The sequence below is a fragment of the Malaclemys terrapin genome, chromosome 21 (genome assembly GCF_027887155.1).
Source record: "Malaclemys terrapin pileata isolate rMalTer1 chromosome 21, rMalTer1.hap1, whole genome shotgun sequence".
In the NCBI taxonomy this organism is placed as follows: domain Eukaryota; kingdom Metazoa; phylum Chordata; order Testudines; family Emydidae; genus Malaclemys; species Malaclemys terrapin.
The window spans coordinates 14,070,129-14,089,857 of record NC_071525.1 but is presented as its reverse complement, the minus strand read 5'-3'; the positions used below and the strand labels follow the sequence as shown (position 1 = coordinate 14,089,857).

General features: G+C 50.7%; 1 protein-coding gene across 1 annotated transcript in view; it reads right to left on the bottom strand.

Moving 5' to 3' along the window:
- LOC128826933 (uncharacterized) overlaps nt 1–19,729 on the bottom strand; it is a 377,153-nt gene that overhangs the window by 290,529 nt on the left and 66,895 nt on the right. The window contains exons 26-32 of the mRNA XM_054010510.1: nt 18,651–19,224; nt 18,223–18,416; nt 17,608–17,749; nt 16,593–16,933; nt 14,335–14,908; nt 10,747–11,324; nt 9,688–10,258 (exon numbers count right to left, since the gene is read on the bottom strand). Coding sequence (XP_053866485.1) covers nt 9,688–10,258; nt 10,747–11,324; nt 14,335–14,908; nt 16,593–16,933; nt 17,608–17,749; nt 18,223–18,416; nt 18,651–19,224 — 2,974 coding nt within the window. The remainder of the gene's footprint in view (nt 1–9,687; nt 10,259–10,746; nt 11,325–14,334; nt 14,909–16,592; nt 16,934–17,607; nt 17,750–18,222; nt 18,417–18,650; nt 19,225–19,729) is intronic.

Genomic DNA, 19,729 nt, shown 5'->3' with positions numbered 1-19,729 from the left:
CAGAAGGGTATTTCTTGAGGAAAAATAAACTTAATAAATAATCTGTTGTAAACTGGTTTATCCCATCCCTACCTCAGTTATTCCACCCACAGTAACCCCTCGGGGCATATTTCAATCAGTGACTCTCCTTCACCTTTGCTGATGCAGCCCAGGATACCGTCTCTGATCTGGCAAGTTTCTTCTCTGGTGCAGCTGTGGGCTTTGCAGGTCACCCCTTGGGCAGAAACGCAGGTGCAGCTCTGCTGGCACTCATTCATCAGGATGGTCTCTCTGGGCTGAGGGGACGTTTGGAAAAGGGGAAATAACACAATGTAACGAGGAAAAGATTATTTATATTAATTTCGGGCAGTGCTTGTGACAAGGTGGGGTTTTATTCATAGAATCATAGAATATCAGGGTTGGAAGGGACCTCAGGAGGTCATCTAGTCCAACCCCCTGAGTCCTGACTGGCTGTGTATGGAGTAGTTCCAGAGCATCGCCCAGTGACTCCATGACAGTGCTAAACCCAGAAATGTGTGGTGATGTGTCTGTTCTGTTGTCATATTATTTGCTCTTAATGTTAAAAAGAAAGGCTGTCACTGGGCCAAGGGCCAGAAATAGCACCTAGGTTTTAACCTCCCATCTGCTCCTGAGTCACTATGTGACCGTGAGCAAGTCGCTGCCTCTCTCTGTGCCTCAGTTTCCTAAAACAGACAAAGGGAATTAAATAATCTTGCCTTTCTTGGTGCTTTGGGCATTGGGTACTAGCAGAGTGGGGGTGCCAGGCCAGATAGGCCAAAGCTCTGATCCACTATAGCTAACCCTATTCCTGGCTAGTGTAGGGATTAAGATGTGGATAGAGCAAAAATTAGATCAGACCCAGACTGCTTGGGGTGGTACCTTGTAGTATCTCCCACGCTCGAAGCACCCACAATTCTCCAGAGTCACACAGCCCTGGCCGTTGAAGAAGAAGCCCTTGTCACACTGGCAGCCTTCAGCACAGGTCTCTGGGCAGTCCATGATGTCTCCAGTGCAGGTTGTGGTACAGAGCTTGGCACAGACCTTGTAGTGGCTGTTGGCTGGGCAGGTCAGAGCTTAAATAGAGAGAGAATTAATTTAGGGCAGGAAAGATCTCATACCATGAACCAGTGGTACAGAGACATGAAGGGGAGGAGAGGACCAGGACACTTATGGAAGGTTGGTTTCCATCCAGAAGAGTTTCTGAAGAAACCCAAAGGTTTGGAATGAAATGCTTTGAAATTATGACCCTCCCCAGTGCGTCCCAGAGACTCATCAGCATCACAGCACTTACGGCAGAAGGAGGTGCTCCTCCAGGGCTGGATGGTGACCTTGGCCTCTTGGCAGGCTGTCACGTAGCTGTGGATGCTCTGGCACAGGAGCTGGGAGTCCCCGTTGCCCAGGCACAGATCATACAGGCAGTTGTTGAAATACATGCTGGGGCTGACCGTGCTGTGGCAGGCGGCAAAAGGGCCGTCAGGGGCTGTGAGCAGCCCGCAGTAGTTGTGCTCTTTAAAGACATCTTTCCTCTCCTCCTTGCAGACCGGACAGCTGTTCCCAGCACATTTGTCTGTACAGGATGCCTCTGGGATCTGAACTTCCCAGGCAGACCCGAAGGATGCAGTGTCGGGGGCCACCCTGCCATCGGGGAGCAGGAACTTGTCATCCTGCTGCCCTTTGTAGTTTCCGCACAGGCCACACATCTGGCCGTAGTAGCTACCCGGGACTGTGACTCTGGCATGGTAAACCAGGTCATAGCTCACGGTGAGGCCAAAGTCAGTTTGCACCAGGACATTCACGCCATGCTGATATGCCCGGAGCCGCCCATCGGCCACGATCACAGGCAGGTTGTGGGACACCCCGTCCACCTGGGAGAGACAGAGCATCCCATGTGAGCTGTGGGGAGTGGATACTGTAGGGTTTGGGTTATGGGCAGTGAGTTTTGAGATTCTGTTCTCACTGACACTGTAGCATAAATCCAGTATGACTCCAGATCTCACTTGAGAATAACTCAAGATTTATACCAGTGCCACTGAGATCAGAATCTGGTTCCAGGCCTGCAATAAATTAGGCAGTAAAAGCCCTGATCACTATCACATGATCACTCTGGCCCACATCTCTCTCTGCCCCTGACCTCACTCCTGATCCTCTCTCTTTCCCACTCCCTCCATCTCCTTACCCTGCTCTTCACCTGCACCTGTTTGGGATCTGACTTCACCACATCTCAGCTGTTCCCCTTGTGCTAGTGCAGCGTGATTTTTGTTAGGTACCCAGAGATAATCAGCACCGCTATTCCCACTCGAATCACTCCCCACCGATCTATTCCCATCCTGCTGCGCTGATGAGACCCACAGAGTCAAGGGGAGAGGAGATGGAGGCCCGCGGGAGGATTTCAGCACAGGCTGACGGCAAACAGTGGCAGAGAGGATAATGATGCCATTGCCAACAGGCAGATTTGCAGCAAGAGGAGGTTTAGGAGGAGGAGGAGAGTTCAGATTCAAAGTCAATACCCAGGATACAAAAAATGTGGGCAAATCTTCAAGGGGAAACATCTTGTCCATATGTTCCAAGCTCATCACCCTGGCCTACTTCTCTGCTCTCCTTTTGCTAACCACCCACCTCCTCCCTGATCCTCTCTCTTTACCATCCCCATCTCCTGCACCCATGTTTGGCCTGTAGCTCTGCTTCATGCCCACACCTACACTCAGAACTCTCTCTTACTTCTTGCCCATGTCCTCCCTCCCCAAAAAACCCACGAGTTATGAACCAGGAATGGAAGCAGAGAAGACGGAGCTGAGCTGGAGGATGCTCACTGTGCCCCCAAGAAGCTCTCGCATAGCAGCATCCATGAGTAATGCTTTCCACCATCTCCTGTTGGCTATGAGACCTGTCCTCAGTTACTCATGCTTTTGTCAACTTTTGACAGGATTACAGCAGTGGGCTATAACCAGACACGAAGCCCTTGGCACTTAGAAAACTTCAGCTGGTACACTCCTCTGCAACACATCTCCTCAGCAACACTGACTGCTGTGAAGATATCAAACCTGTCCCTACGCTGGCTTTCTAGAGAGCACTGGAGTTCTCTGTCCTTATCTTCAAGGTGAGCCCAGGGTATCTAAAAGATCAGCTAAACTTCAGGGATGAAAACGATGTGTAAGCAGGGTCTGAATGAGCTGGGGGAAAGGACTCCAGGAACAGACGGTATTTGCATAAACACACCTACTCTGCCTAGGTATTCAGCAGAGGGGGCTGCTTTGCCAAAGTGCTCAATTTTGGCAGGTGTTGGGTTACAAATCACTTGTACAGACACTCTTCTCTTAGCCTGTGTATTATATACATCAGCTTTAATAATATTTTTAAATTTGAGTGGAGGGGTAATGAAATGTTGTTATCCTGATTGTATGAGCAGAACGGTACTTACCCAGTCCTGACTGATTGAGGAGTTCCCCTAAACAGAAGCTCACTTGCTAAGCAGGGGGTAGAGAGGCCAGATCCCAGTGAAAGAATGGTGATGGTGGTGCTGACTAAGGAGTCCTAGACAGCATTTGACTCTCCGCTGTATTGTTCAGTGATCGCTAGAGCTGAAATCACTGGTAACCAGACGCTGAGCCTTAGATCTGGTGTGGGACCATAAGTGGGTGCTCCGGGGCTGGAGTGCCCAGGGGGAAAAAATGGTGGGTGCTTAGCACCCACTGGCAGTCAAGCTCCCTCCTTCCCCCAATGCCTCCCTCCCGTCAGCAGGCCCCACAGATCAGTGCTCCCCCTCTCTCCCTGTGCCTCCCGCCCACCGCGAACAGCTATTTCACAGTGTGCAGGAGGCTGGGAGGGAGGGAGGAGGAGCGAGGACAAGGCTGGCCTTACCATGAGGTGAACTGAGGCGGCCCACTAAGACCCAGAGTGTAGAAAATTGTGTCTGCTGCTGGTGCATATGTATTCTCTCTGCTCTAGATGCACAGAGATGGTGGAGTGCTGTGCTGGAGGAAGGTGGGCACAAGAGACATAACAGGCAGACAGGAGAAAAGGTGAGAGGAAATAACAGAAAGCAGCAGGAGCTGCAGGGAGAGAATTCTTTCCTGGGTGTCTGGCTGGTGAGTCTTGCCCACATGCTTAGGGTTACCATTTGTCCGGATTCCTCTGGACATGTCCGGCTTTTTAAGCTAAAAATAGCGTCCGGGGGGAATTTGTAAATGTCCGGACTTCCCCCCCATGCAGAGCGCGCGCAGCTAACAGTGCTGCCGGCCGGCCGGTGTCACTTACATGGGGCTCCGACACTCAGCCAGAGAGGGGCTCCTCCTCCTCCCGCCCGCAGCAGAAATCACTCCCTCCCTCCCTCCCTGCGTCGCAGATCCACTCCGGCAGTCTGGAGCTCCTCCCCCGCTGCTGCCCAGCGGCCTTGCAACCATCTCAATAGAGCATGAGCTGGCCCAGACTGTGGACCTTCAGGAAGCATTTCAAATCTTTGCAATGCAGAAGCACGGAAACCACCACTTTGATTATTCAAACAGATAAAAATGCCAGTGTTTACTATACAGACAAGAAAAGTTGCATTTGCTGTTCAGGCGTTTGAAAGTTAAGTGTTACTTAACATTTTTGCACAAGGCATTTTAAGTTGTTAGTTATCCTTTATTGGGGTAGGTGGCAGAGCAGTACCATGAGAGGAGTAGAACAGGAAGAAGGCAGAATTGAGACCTTTCAAAGTTTTTGCCCAAGCGAGGGGGCATGGGTGCATCATTTGAGCTCCCCGCCTCAGGTGCCAAAATGTTGTGGGCCAGCCCTGAGCGAGGACACAGAACGCTCAGGGAAGGGAGCAGAATATTAAGAAAAATCCACAACAAAACACCCCACTGAACACACAACTTCCCCTGGGGAGAGGAGGAGAGAGCAAATAGGAGACAGAAGTGAGTCACATTGCTTAGTGTATTACTGGAAGATGCTCAAGTACTCCAGTGATGAGCATGGAATAAGAACCTTGTAACAGGGTGGCTTGCCCCTTAAGGGCTAGTGGCCTGAGGCCAGACCAGTAGGCATTACAAGTAGGTATTACTAAGTAGGCACACCTGAGCACCAATTACATGATTCCCCTATAAGAGCAGCTGGTGAAGGCCATCTGATGGCCCAGCACAAAGAGTTCCCAGGGAAAACAGAAGAGAGTGCAGAGGCTGATGCAGACCAGTATGCTCCAGCAAGGAAACCTGAAACTCAGGAAGTGAGAAGACAGGCAGGAAAAGCCTGGGAGTGACCAGGTAAGTGGGTGGATGTGAAAACTTTATTCATAATGTGTGCTAATTTAATAAACCAAACCCCTAGGAGGGCTGCTATTATTAGAAGTTGTAAAAAGTTATTCAGAGGTCCAAGAGGGTAAACCGAGGAAGGCCACCTATATATAGAGTGACCTCTGGCCATGAGAGGACAAACCAGTAGAGAAGAGAATCTCTCCTGTCCAAAAGGAATCAAGAATGATCTAAATGAGGATCTGGAGAAGGACTTACCAGGATAAGCCCCTGTTTGTTTTGCAGCAGGGTGAGTGTGATCCCATACACCTGAATGGACAGCAGCTTGGTCACAGACATATTCCTAGTGCTCCAATCTTCTTTCTCTATGCTGATAGTGAATGGTGTAAGGTCACTGGCATCGGTGCAGGTCTTGGCCAGGATGTAAGTGCAGGTGCCTTGGAAGTCAAAGGAGACCCCATCGAAAGAAAGGTAGTGGGGATGGCCAGAGGCAGAACAGGTCGCAGATCCAAATGGGTGGCATTTCTGGACACCGTCCACCACCCCGCATTGCTCACCAGTGCTGCAGGAGAATGCCTTACACACAACCTCCCCACCAGCCTGACACATGCACTGCTCCTCGCATGAACCGCTCGGGTGGAAGGTCTCCCCGGCCTGGTAGTAAAGTCCTCTGTGGAGGCATCCGCACTGGGAAAAGGGGACACAGTGGTCACCACTGAGAACAAAGTCCTGGTCACACATGCAGCCTTCCTTACACTGGGTCATGCATTGCACCGGGGCATAGAGGTTGCTGCATGTCAGATCGCAGCTGCTGCTGCAGAATTCATAGTGACTGTTGAGGGGACAGGACGGAGCTGTAATTAGAACAAAGAGTTCGCTCATATAGTGCATTAGCAATGTGCGCAATGAACCATTACAGAACATGCAATTTCATTCACGCTCCTAATTTTCTATTTCCTTGGTTTGATTAATTAATAAAATGGCAACATCTCTAATTAGAAAGCAACAGAGGGTCCTGTGGCACCTTTAAGACTAACAGAAGTATTGGGAGCATGAGCTTTCATGGGTAAGAACCTCACTTCTTCAGATGTACACCATCAGATCAGGATTAAACAAAGACTGTGAATGGCTATCCAACTACAGAAACAGTTTCTCCTCCCTTGGTGTTCACACCTCAACTGCTAGCAGAGCACCTCACCCTCCCTGATTGAACTAACCTCGTTATCTCCATACTGATTTATACCTGCCTCTGGAGATTTCCATTACTTGCATCTGAAGAAGTGAGGTTCTTACCCACGAAAGCTTATGCTCCCAATACTTCTGTTAGTCTTAAAGATGCCACAGGACCCTCTGTTGCTTTTTACAGATTCAGACTAACACGGCTACCCCTCTGATCTCTAATTAGGTCCCAGTCTCGGGGACTGGGTGCCCCAGAGACACCAGCAGGGCCGGTTCTAGGTTTTTTGCTGCCCCAAGCAAAAAAAAATTTTGGCTGCCCCCCCGTCCCAACCCTGGGCTCCTCGCCGCCCCCCCCCCCCCCCCCCCGCACCTCCCTGCCGCCCAAACCCTGGGCTCTCACCCCCCCACCGTCCCAGCCCTGGGTTCCCCCCTACCCCCTCCACCATTGTGTGTGTGTGTGTGGCACACACACACACACACACCTCCTGCTGCCCCAGCCCTAGGCTCTCCCCCCGCCCCCACCACCTGCACCCTCCTTCCACCGCAGCCCTGGGTCACTGGTAACTCGCTCCCAGGGTGGGTCATTCAGCAGGAATTTTGGATGTGCACAGAACACAGACAGGATTGGTTTCCATATGGTTACAGAACTGCAGTAAAGAGGAACAATTTTCATCTTGTGTGATTGGAGAATATCTGGATGCATATTATAAGACTGTCCTACATAAATGAGAAAGTTGAGGTGCCTTTATTATTCTTTTGTTCCACTCTTTCTTTCTATGGGGAATTTGCCAATGCAATCACTGTCTTCCTTTTAAACAAACAAAAAAAGGGCAATGGCTGTTGAAAATAGCAATTCCAGTCCTAATAACCACTGGGAAGCATTTCTTGCTCAATTTTATCCTACTTTTTCTACAGCAAGTTACAGTGGATCAGTATATTTGATTTGGGAGAAATGAAGTAACTGAGCTTGAGCAGTCCTGAATTCTGAGGTGTTCAAATCTGGAAGGCAGGTGCTGGGGGGAGGGGGCTGTGGCTCCGCAGGGGAGCACGACAACATGTATGCAGCAGCGTGTCTGGCGCTGCGCGAAGCCAGACACACTGATCTGAGTGGCACGGTAAGGGGGCTGGGAGGTTGGAGAAGGGGTAGGATAGGGTTACCATACGTCCGGTTTTTCCCAGACATGTCCGGCTTTTCGGCAATCAAACCCCCGTCCGGGGGGAATTGCCAAAAAGCCGAACATGTCCGGGAAAATGCCGGCCGGGCACTTCCCCTCCCGCGGCTGCTCTGCTCCTCCCCTGACTCTTCGGCTCTGTTTAAGAGCTGAGCTGCCCGAGCGCTATGGGCTTCAGGCAACCCCCTTGCCTCCGGACCCCAGCCACCGGCCGGGCACTTCCCCTCCTGGGCTCCAGCGGCGCAGGGTCCGGAGGCATGGGGGCTGCCTGAAGCCGGTAGCGCTGGGGCAGCTCGGCTCTTAAACAGAGCCGAAGAGTCAGGGGAGGAGCAGAGCCTCCGGCCGCGGCGGCTTTGCTCCTCCCCGACTCTTCGGCTCTGTTTAAGAGCCGAGCGCTACGGGCTTTGGGCAGCCCCCATGCCGCCGGACCCTGCGCCGCCGGAGCCCGGGAGGGGAAGTGCGCTGCCGGGGGCGCAGGGTCCGGAGGCATAGGGGCTGCCCGAAGCCCAAGCGCTACTGGCTTCACGGTTTGCCGGGCAGCCTCCAGACCCTGCGTCCCCGGCTGGGCGCTTCCCCTCCTGGGCTCCAGCTGCGCTGGAGAAGCGCCGGCCAGGGGCGCAGGGTCTGGGGGCTGCCCGGCAAACAGTGAAGCTGGTAGCGCTCGGGCAGCCCTTTCCGCGTGGCTGGGAGTGGGAGGGGGCGGAGTTAGGGCGGGGTTGGGTCGGGTAAGGGGCGGAGTTGGGGCAGGGCTGGGGGTGGGAAATGGGCGGGGCCAAGGCCATGTGGAGGGTCCTCTTTTTTAATTGGTTAAATATGGTAATCCTAGGGTAGGAGGTTCCAGGGGGGGAGTCAAGGGACAGGGAGCGGTGGGGGTTGGATGGGGCGGAGGTTAAGGGGGGCACTCAGGGGACAGGAAGCAGTTGGATAGGCATGGGAGTCCCAGGGGTTTGTCAGGGGACAGGTAGGGGGTGGGATCATCTCAGGAGGGGGCAGTTGGGGACAAGGAGAAGGGAGGCTTAGATAGGGGGTGGGGTCTCAGGAGGGGGCAAATCAGGGGACAAGGACCAGTGGGGCTTAGATAGGGGGTGGGGTCCTGGGGGGCAGCTGGGGCAGGGGTCCCGGGAGGGGGTGATCAGGGGACAGGGAGCAAGGGGGTTGGATGGGTTGTGGTTTCTGTGGGGGGCAGTCGGAGGGAGTGGATGGTGGCAGGGTGGGGCTACCCTCCCTCCCCGTGGAGTGTCCTATTTTTTGAATGTTAAAATATGGTATCCCTACCCTTCCCAGTGCAGCTCTCCATTCAAAGCAGGCTGTAGAATGATGTCTCAGCTTCCTCACTCCCCCCCTCTTTCCTGTTGGTAGTGGCCAAGGGAATGCTGGGAAATGTAGTTCTTTCCCTGCTCCAGGGCTGGCTCTATAGGCAGGGAGCTAACCAAGGAACTACAGCTCCCAGGGCCCCCTGTTGGTTCTCAGCTCCCAGGCTGGATCCCTGCCGCCCCTGCAAATGGGCTGCCCAAAGCACGTGCTTGCTTTGCTGGTGCCTAGAGCTGCCCCTGACACCAGGTAATGGGATACAGACAATCTCTCTCCAAGGTTTAGGCTTCTAATCTGGTCCAAGGTCAGAGTGTAGGGAGTGGAGAGCTCGTGGGCCTGGAATTGTTCTGTAGAGCTTTTCACCACAAGCTTTTTGCTTTGATTCCAGGTCAGTAGTTCCTAAAACTCATTCCCAGATGATGGCTTATGGGAGACAAGTTGGTGGGTTCCCAAACCAGTTCCTAGTGGACAGATATCTCAGTTACTAAGACTCCACTGACTCCCACCTCTGATTGTATCCAGGCTCAGCAGGGAAGCCAAGGATTGACTGGATAGACCATGGAGGGAACTACTACATCCCCAGACAGTGTCTCTCTGGCCTGGGATGCAGCACATTGATAGGGAACGGTGAGGGGCCAGCTCCTATGTCTGTACCCATCCTTTGGAGAGAGGGCTTCTTTGTCTCTTAAGAAACATTCTGCAGAACAGGATATACTGAGCAGTTAGCTCAACATTTACCAGCCAACAAAAATTAACAAGCCCCACGGGGCAATCAGTAGTAAACACAGGTGACTCACAGCAGAATTTCGTAGTCCTCCAGGGATGCACCATAGCTCCAGCTTCCTGACATGCCTCAGCATAGCCAGCAATGGCCTGACAGACGTTACTCTCCCGCTCACTGAGGACACAATAGCTGTACACGCAGTCTATGAAGTACCCATGGGGGTCCACTTTGCTGTGACATCCTCTGAAGGGGCCATTCTTGTCTAGGATGATCCCACACTGCCCCCTGCTACCTCGTTGTTCCTTTTCAATAGCCTCTATACTCGCGCATGGTGGTATCGTTACTGCAGAGCATCCCAGGAGGTCGCCCACCTTCCAGCTCTGGCCAAAGCTGACTGGGCTTGGTGCCAGCGTGCCATCCCTCATGAGCAAGTCATCCTCCCTGTCCTTGTTGAAGTTGCCACACAGACCACACACGGCTCCTGCGTAGGTCACTGGCAGAGTGACCGTGATGCGTCCTGACCACCCAGCATAGGTAACGGTGAGGCCAAAGTCTGCCTGGATCACTGTGGCCCAGCCCTTTCTATACACAGTGATTTTCTTATCATTGAGGTTGAAGGGAAGGGTAATCAGGAAACCATTCATCTGTAAGAGCAAATCATTCAGTATATGAAACATCGCTCGCTCATGGTGGAACCTCTTGCTCCAGCACAGAGCTCCAGCCCATAATTACAATAAAAATCCACCTCTGTTTAACTTTTTGTCCAGTCTGCCCTGCTCCAATCCCTACAACCTGCCTGAATCCCAGCTCTCCAGACTGGACAGGATCCTCCAACCAGACTTTCATTACCTCTGCCTTTGGCTATTGCAGTTCCCTCCTCTCTGTTCAACCTGAGCCCCAGCTCCCCAGGTTCCCACATATGCTGGATGCTACTGACACGTACTGACCCATGTCAAGTGAAATGGCAGCACCATAATCCTTAAATATCTCCATCAACTCCCTGTTCAAAGAATCCAGTTACCATTCATTCTATATTTCACAGTCCTTCCATGCACTGTCTGTAACCTGTGTTGATGACACAGGTGACTTTCTAGAAATGTTTGAGAGATTAGAGACAATTTGAGAAACTCACCAGGACTTTCCCAGGGAATTGATTGCTGATCCTGAGGCTGGTCTGATAAATCTTGATCTGTAGAGGAGCGGTATTGTTCTCCTGGAAGTAGACCTCAAAGTCCACCAGTCCCTCTGCCTTCTTGCACAGGGCCGTGAGCTGGTAGTGGCAGGTGCCTTGGAAGTCGTATCTCTGTCCATCAAATGTGGCGTAGTGCATATTCCTTGTCACAGAGCAGGTGGCGTAGCTGGAGGGGTAACAACCCCGTACGCCATTCACTAGCCCGCACCTCTCCGAGTGTTTGCACGTAGCAGCCACGCATTCAACTTGTCTAGTGGCTGCGTTGCACATGCACCATGTCCCACATGCCTCATTGACCCAGAAGCTCTCGTTGGGGGCATAGGGACGCCCTTCAAACTGGCACCCACAGCTGCTCTTGGGTATGCATTTGCCCTGGCTCAGCACAAAACCATCCTTGCACTGGCAGCTTTCCACACAGGGGTCTTGGCAGCTGCTGGGGGCTGACTGGTCCACACATGTGGCTGGGCAGGCTGTTCCACAGAGCTGGTACTGGCTGTTCTCCAGGGGGCACTCCATGGCTGGGGAGTGAAGGACCCACAGATTTAGCAGCAAGTTCTCTCCAAGCAAAAACAGTATTTAAAATAGACAGAGGGGGATGTATCTTGTGGGGCTATAATGAAAGAAATACTATTGGGAATTGTGTGATTATGGGAGATTTTAACTTCCCAGATATAGATTGGAGGAAAAATGCTACCAATAATAGTAGGGCCCAGATTTTCCTGCATGGGATACCTGACAGATTTCTTCACCAAATACTCACTGAACCAACAAGATGTGATGCCATTTTAGATTTGGTATTGGTGAGTAGTGAGGACCTCCTAGAAGTACTGGTTGTAGGGGACAGCCTGGGTTCAAGTGATCATGAACTAATTCAGTTTAAATGAAAGGATAAACAAAAATAGATGTGCAACTAAGATACCTTGATTTCAAAAGGGCAAACTTAAAAAAAAAAATAAGGGAATTAGTTAGGGTCCAGGAAGTAGACTGGACTGAAGAACTCAAGGATCTGAATGTGGAGGAGGCTTGGAGTTTCAGAAACAATCTGAAGTCTGCATTCCAAGCAAAGGGAAAAAAATCATAGGGAAGGGTTGCAGACCGAGCTGGATGAGCAAACGTTTCAAACAGGTGATTAAGAGAAAGCGGAAAGCCTACAAGGAATGGAAGAAGGGCTGGATCAGGAAGGAAAGCTACCTCTTGAAGGTCAGAAAGTGTAGGGATAAAGTGAGAACTGGCAAAAGCCAAGCAAAGTTGGACCTTGCAAACGAAATTAAACCAAGAGTAAAATTTTCTATAGCCATATAAATAAAAAGGTACCAGTAAGCACTGAGGATGGGGTGGAGATTAAAGATAATCCAGGTATAACACCTAAACGAATAATTTACCTCCGTTTTTAATAAGGGTAATGGAGAGTTTTGGGGTAGTGGCAGGATAGCTAATGGGAACAAGTATACGGAAGTAGAAGTTACCGCATCCGAGGTGGAAGTCAAACTCAAAGAGCTTAATGGGACTAAATCAGGGGGCCTGTATAATCTCCATCCAAGAATATTAAGGCAACTGGCACATGAAATTGCAAGCCCAATAGCAAGGATTTTTAATGAATCTGTAAACTTGGGGGAGAATTTCTAATATTGGTCCTATTTTTAAGAAAGGGAGAAAAGTGGTCCAGGAAACTACAGGCCTGTTAGTTTGACTTCAGTTGTATGCGGGTCTTTGAAAAAGAAAGCAATAAGGAAACAGAGGTAAATGGTAATTGGGATAAAATACAACATGGTTTTACAAAATGTAGATCATGCCCGGCCAACCTGATCACCTTCTTTGAGAAGGTAACTAATTTTTTAGACAAAGGAAATGCAGTAGATCTTATGTACCTGAATTTCAGTAAGGCATTTGATACAGTTCCGTATGGGAAATTATTAGTTAAATTGGAGAAGATGGGGATTAATATGAGAATTGTAAGGTGGATAAGCAACTGGTTAAAGGGGAGACTACAACAGGACATTGAAATGTGAATTGTTAGGCTGGAGGAAGGTTAATAGTGGAGTTCCTCAGGGATTGGTCTTGGCATCAATCTTATTTTACATTTTTATTAATGACATTGGCACAAAAAGTGGTAACAAAATTTGCAGATGACACAAGATTGGGGGGTATTACCAATATGGAGGAGAACCGGAATATCATACAAGAAGATCTGGATGACCTTAAACTGTAGTAATAGAAATGGGATGAAATTTAATAGTGCAAAGTGCAAGGTCATGCAATTAGGAACTAACAACAAGAATTTTTGTTATAAACTGGGGATGTATCAGTTGGAAGTGACAGAGGAGGAGAAAGACCTGGATGTATTAGTTGAGCACAGGATGGCTAACAGCCAGCAATGTCATGCGGCTGTGAAAAAAGGCTAATGCAGTCCTAGGATGCATCAGGAGAGGTATTACCAGTAGAGACAGGAAAGTGTTAGTGCCATTATACATGGCACCAGTGAGACCTCATCTGGAATAGTGTGTGTAATTCTGGTCTCCCATGTTTAAGAAAGATTAATTCAAACTAGAACAGGTGCAGAGAAGGGCGCCTAGAAATTAGATGATACCCATCACAGGAGTGAAGTTCTGGAATAGCATTCCAAGGGGAGCAATAAGGGCATAACACCTTACTGGCTTCCAGACTGAGCTTGATAAGTTTATGGATGGGAAGGTATGATGCGACTGCTCACAATGGCATGTAGCTGATCTGCGAGTGATAGCAGCAATGTCTCCAACAGCCAGTGATGGGACACTACATGGGGAGGGTTGATTGCCATATTTGAGGTCAGGAAGGAATTTTCCCCCCAGGTCAGATTGGCAGACCCTAGAGATTATTTGCCTTCCGCTGCATCTTGAGCCACAGGTTACTTGCTGGTTTAAACAAGTGTAAATGACAGATTCTCTGTAATTTGAAGTCTTTAAATCAAGATTTGAGGATGTCAGTAACTCAGCAAGAGGTTAGGGGTCGGTTACAGGAGTGGGTGGGAGAGGTTCTGTGGGCTGCAACATGCAAGAGGTCAGACTAGATTAACATCATGGTCCCTTTGGGCCTTAGAGCAGTGGTTCTCAACCCGAAGTCCACAGGTCACTGTGGCCCATGTGACATCCTCTGGGCCATACAGGTAGTATATATACTGTGTGGCTGCAGCCCATATAACACCTAGAGAGCTGCATATGCGTCCCACAATAATAAATAGGTTGAGAACCACTGGCTTAGAATCTATGATTCTATGAGTGACTTAAACTGTCACCATCTTACCCCAGCTCCCATGTGTTATTAGTGGACGTCAGATACTCAAAGTGACAGGCAGCTTAGCAATTCCACAGACAGACAAGTATTGTGGGTACAACAGAATCCAGGAGTCCTGATTTCTCAATCGCTGCTCAATCCCAAACCATTCGATCACGCCCTCTCCCAAAACCAGGGCTAGAACTCAAGAGTGCTGAGTCCCAGGGTCCCCGGTCTAACCAGCAGACCATAGACCTTGGCATACAAATCTGTACTCACGGCATCTGGCCAGCTGCCTCCATTCCCCAATCCTGACCCCCTCCAGCTGGCAGGCATCAGCATAGGCCTTCAGGGCCTCACACAGGGCCTTCCGGTAGCCATCATTGTGGCACAGATCGTACACGCAGTTGTCCAAGTAGACTGTAGGATCCACCTTGCTGTGGCACTGGCTGAAGGGCCCATCTGAGACCTTGGCTATCAAGCCGCACGACGCCTCCTCCTTGTACTTTCTGGCTATGCTGGGGGCACAGGGCCTGCAGCCTCCAATGCAATCGTGCCAGCAAAACTGATCCTCATCTTCCACTGCCCAGCTTTTCCCCAGGGCGGTGATACTGGGAGCCAGATCCCCGTCCGGGGTCCGGAAGTCATCGGAGGGGTCCCCATTATAGTTGCCGCACAGGCCGCACAGGCTCTCAGAGAAGTCATTAGGGACGGAGACCCTCAGGTGGTTGTTCCAGTCATAGGACACTCTGAGGTTGAAGTCGGTGCGGAGGACGAGGGAGGTGCCGCTCTGATAGAGCCGAAGGGCCCCGTTGTTCAGGGAGATGGGTAAGTGGGCCCTGATGTTATTCACCTTTGCAGTGAGAAAGAAAGGGCGAAGGTCAGAATTGAAAGCACAGGTCTGTCATGTACATACTGAGCTCTCCTCTGATCTAGTTTTTCACTAGTATTTGCCTATTCATCAAAATCAAAAGCGTTTTGAGAAGATTGTTCCTTTTCCAAGGAGTTCTGATGGAAACAAGGCCGATTTCAAAACCTGTCTGTTTTTTCCTGCCACCAGCTCCTCAGCAGCCTGCTGGGCGGACTGACCTGGAGCTGGGGCTCCATTCGTCTTCATAGAAAATGTAGTAATTTATGAGTTTCATTCCATATTGGAATGAAGCTAATTTTCAAAATATTGAAATCTTTCTGCCAATGAAATTAGCTTTCTCAGGCCAGCTCTATCTAATGTGATGTTTTAATCCAAATTTGGTTCAAGTTTGTGTCCAGATTCACTGGAAATTTGTGATTTGGCCCCACTGCTATTCATAGGATTTTTCCAACCAGGTCCTACATTATATCCATGATTGTGGTGTAGCCTGTTGTAAACAAAAGGACTGAGGAGAAGAATGAGTGGGAGCTACTCTAGGGGACAGGAGCTGCATTGGTTAGAACCATTAGGGAGTGGCTCTTGTGGGGACAATGCTGCGTGGGTGAGAGCCCTTAGGAGGAGCACTTGAGGGGCAAGAGGTCTCAAGGAGCTGTCTACAATGTTCTAGAGTCCCTGAGGTACCTCAGGTTGGAGCAGGCTCTGTAGGGTAAAGCCCTGAACTGCCTAGCTGTGCCTCAGTTTCCCCATAACTTAGAGTTCAGGCAATGTCCTCCCGGATCCAGGAGTGGGGATTCTCCTCAGGTGGGGTCTCAGAGGGATCCCTGTTACATTAGAAACTGCTGGGGAATTTGTGGCAGGATGGACTCAGCGGAGCTGGGATTTGCCCACAATAGCTGGCCCTGCTCTTGTGTGATGCGCTGGGGATAGGCAATGACCAAATGCTCAGGTCTACACTTTATCTGGCATGCAGATCCCATGTGCTTGAGACAGAGCCGACAGCTCCCCACACAGAGTCATGCACTCCGCACCCTTCAGTACAGCACTCTGTAGCGCCATGCTGTGACTCTGAGGGACAGTGCCCCCAACTGACCTCCCACATCACTCCCTGCCACACAGCACCTGCTAGATAGGCATTGGGGTCAGCACTGACTTGCCGGGACAATGTTCCTTTTTAGGTGGCCCACCCCGCTCCCTGCAGCTCACCACAGCACCTGCTGGCCATTGGTGTCAGCACTGACTCTGAGCACAGGGTGCCCCTATTAGGAAGGCTACCCATCCACTAGCACAGTGTTGGGACTTAAGGAACAGCACTGATACAGCAGCAGAGCACACCCTACTACTTCAACAAGATTCCCCACTGAAAAGCTTTGGATTACTTCATTGCAAAGGTAACCTATCTAACTACTGACCATACTGGGCCTTGCTATGTTGGGCGTAGCCTGGGGGCTGCTTTAAATGGAACTAACTGGCTGTGGTCCCATAGGGGCCATTAGCCAGCTGGGCACTGTCAGGGCCCCATCACCTCCCAGCCACTCTCCTTTGCCTGCTCTGTCCTACCCACAACATGCCCCGTCTGTGGTGGAGGGCTGCAGTTTCCTGCCCTCTATTTAGCAAAGCCTACAGGGTGGACATAGGAGCAGGGTGGACGTGTGCGCCCAGCACTCACCCACACAAAGCCGGCTTCAGCCCTGGCTGCTGTGACAGTGACTCCATCCACCTGGACAGTCACCGACCCACTGTAGAAGACCTGTGTGTTCCCACTGTTCTCGCTCTTGGCCATGACATGGAAGGAGGGCAGGCCGGAGGCATTCCTGCAGGTCTTGGCCACGGTGTAGGTGCAGTTGCCATGGAAATCATACACCCATCCATCGAAGGTGTGGTAATGAAAGTATCCCCCAGCCCAGCACGTGCCCCGAGAGACTGGCACACACTTTGGCTGCTCATTTATCATCTTACAAATAGTTCCTTCCCTGCAGCGGACCACACTGCAGGATGGCTTTGGAATAACTAGTGGGGAAAGAAAAGACAGACAAGAAACAGATAGATGTTACTGATTAATCTGCTATCTATCTATCTACCTACCTACCTCTCCCCCCACACACATCGTTATATCTATCTATCACCATGCACTCCTCCGTCTCTCTTCCTCTCCCCATACACACTTCCTTTGCATCATTCACAAACCTCCCGCAAGTCCCATACTGAGGAAATCTCTGCATGTGTGTGTCCACAGCAAAACCGGCTCCTATGTCTCCTTCCCCGCAATGCCCGGCAGAGGTGGTACAACACCTATGGGCATGTTGTGGGCAGCATGGAGCAGGCAAAGGAGAGTGGCTGGGATGTGCTGGGCTCTGACACTGCCCAGCTGACTAATGGCCCCCATAGCCAGTAGGCTCCAATTTTGAGCAGCTCCTAGGCTACAGCCAGGGAGAAGATCTAGGAGTGTGATCAGCTCCCTGCCCACTTGGCTCTGCTGTGCACATCAGAAGATGGACGCAGCAGAGACTGACCCAACAAATGTTTCCATCTTTCAAGTCAAAATGCTGTAATATTACGGGTCAGGGTTCCAGGCTAAATAAAAGGGGAGAGAGAGAGTGAGAAGTGTGAGGAGACATAATTAAAATGACTTTACTCACTGCTTATGCAGTGCCCTCAGGGCATGTTTCAATCAGTGACTTTACCTTGGCCGACGCAGTCCATGACGCCATCTCTGATCTGGCAGGTTGCTCCACTGGTGCAGCTGTGGGCTTTGCAAGTCACCCCTCGGGCAGGAACGCAGGTGCAGCTTTGCTGGCACTCGTTCATCAGGACCATCTCACTGGGCTGATGGGATGTTTGGGAAGGAGGAAATAACGCAATGTAAGTGGAAATGGTTATTTATAATAATTTCTGTCAGTGCTAAACTCAGAGCTGTGTAATGAGGTGTGTGAAAAACTATTATGTCATAATATTATTTCTCTTAACATTAAGGAGAGGCTTTCTAATGAGCTAAGAATTGGGCTGAGTGACAGGACAATGCCTAGGTTTTAATCTCCCATCTGCTACTGACTCACTGGGTGGGTCTTGAGCAGGTCACTGCCCCACTCTGTGCCTGAGTTTCCCCACAACGGATGAAGGGAATTAAATCTTCTTGCCTTTCTTGGTGCTTTGGGCACTGAGTATTAACAAAGCAGCGATGCCAGGCTAGATAGGCCAATGCTCTGATCCACTATAGCAAACCCTGTTCCTGACTAGTGTAGGGATTAAGATATGTGAGAAAAAAATTTAGATCAGACCCAGACTGCTTGAGGCTGTACCTTGTAGTATCTCCCCTGTTTGAAGCACCCGCAGTTCTCCAGAGTCACACAGCCCTGGCCATCAAAGAAGAAGCCCCGGTCACACTGGCAGCCTTCAGCACAGGTCTCTGGGCAGTCCATGATGTCTCTAGAGCAGGTGGTGGTACAGAGGTCAGCGCAGAGCTCGTAGTGGCTGTTGACCGGGCAGCTCACAGCTTAAATAGAGAGAGAAATAAAGGATGGCTGGAAAGATCTCACACCAAGGACTAGAGGAACAGACATGAAGGAGAGGAGAGCAGGAGAGGAACAGGGCGCCTTTGTAAGGGAACATGAGATTCTTGGTTCCCATCCAGAAGAGTTCTAGAAGAAGCCCAGAGGCCTGGAGCAAGATGCCCAGTAACACTGACCCCTTCCCTTCCCCAGAGCTCCTAAACTATCAGCGCACTTACAGCAGAAGGAGGTGCTCCTCCAGGGCTGGATGAAGACCTTAGCCTCTTGGCAGGCCGTCACGTAGCTGTGTATGCTCTGGCACAGAACCTGTGCGTCCCCGTTGCCCAGGCACAGATCATACAGGCAGTTGCTCTGATACACACTGGGGCTGACCATCCCGTGGCAGGCCGCAAAGGGACCGTCGGGGTCTGTGAGCAGCCCACAGTAGTTGCGTCCTTTGAAGACCTCCTTCTTCTTCTCTTCGCAAACTGGACAGCTGTTTCCAGCACATCTGTCTGTACAGGATGCTCCTGGGATCTGGACTTCCCAAGCAGAGCCAAATGCTGCCGCATCAGGGGCTGTCCTGCCACTGGGGAGCAGGAACTCCTCGTCCTGCTGTCCGTTGTAGTTCCCACACAGGCCACACGTCTGGCCATGATAGCTCCCTGGGATGGTGACTCTGGCCTGGTAAACCAGGTCGTAGCTCACAGTGAGGCCAAAGTCAGTTTGCACCAGGACATTAGTGCCATGCTGATATGCTCGGAGCTGCCCATTGACCATTATCACGGGGAGATTGTGGGATACCCCGTCCACCTGGAAAAGACAGCACATTCCCCTGTGAGCAGGTAGGATGGACACTGCATGTGTGGGTAGGGGCTATGGACAAGTTTTGAGATTCAGCTCTCACTGACACCATGGGTTAAATCCAGAATGACTCATGACTCCTGATTTCACTTTGCAATGATTTGTCCTCACCTTCCAAGCTCTTGACATTGTCACCCAGACTTACATTTCTGATCTCATCTGCCAGGCACCTCCCTTCCTCCTCATCCTCTCTCTTTACCTTCCCCAACTCCTCAACCCATGTTTGGTCTGCTCCTTCTCATGCCAACTCCTGGATTCAGAACAGTCTCCTACTTCTTCTCCATCTCCCCCCCGCCTAAAAACCCACTTCCCTGATGATGCCTCCTTCCTTCATTCCTTCCCTCCCTCTCCTATATCAAACAATTTCCTATGTGTTGTGTTCAATTTGCCCCCAATTAGACTGCAGGCTTCATAGGGCACTAGGCCAGGGGACAGATTCTTCAACACAGAGGCC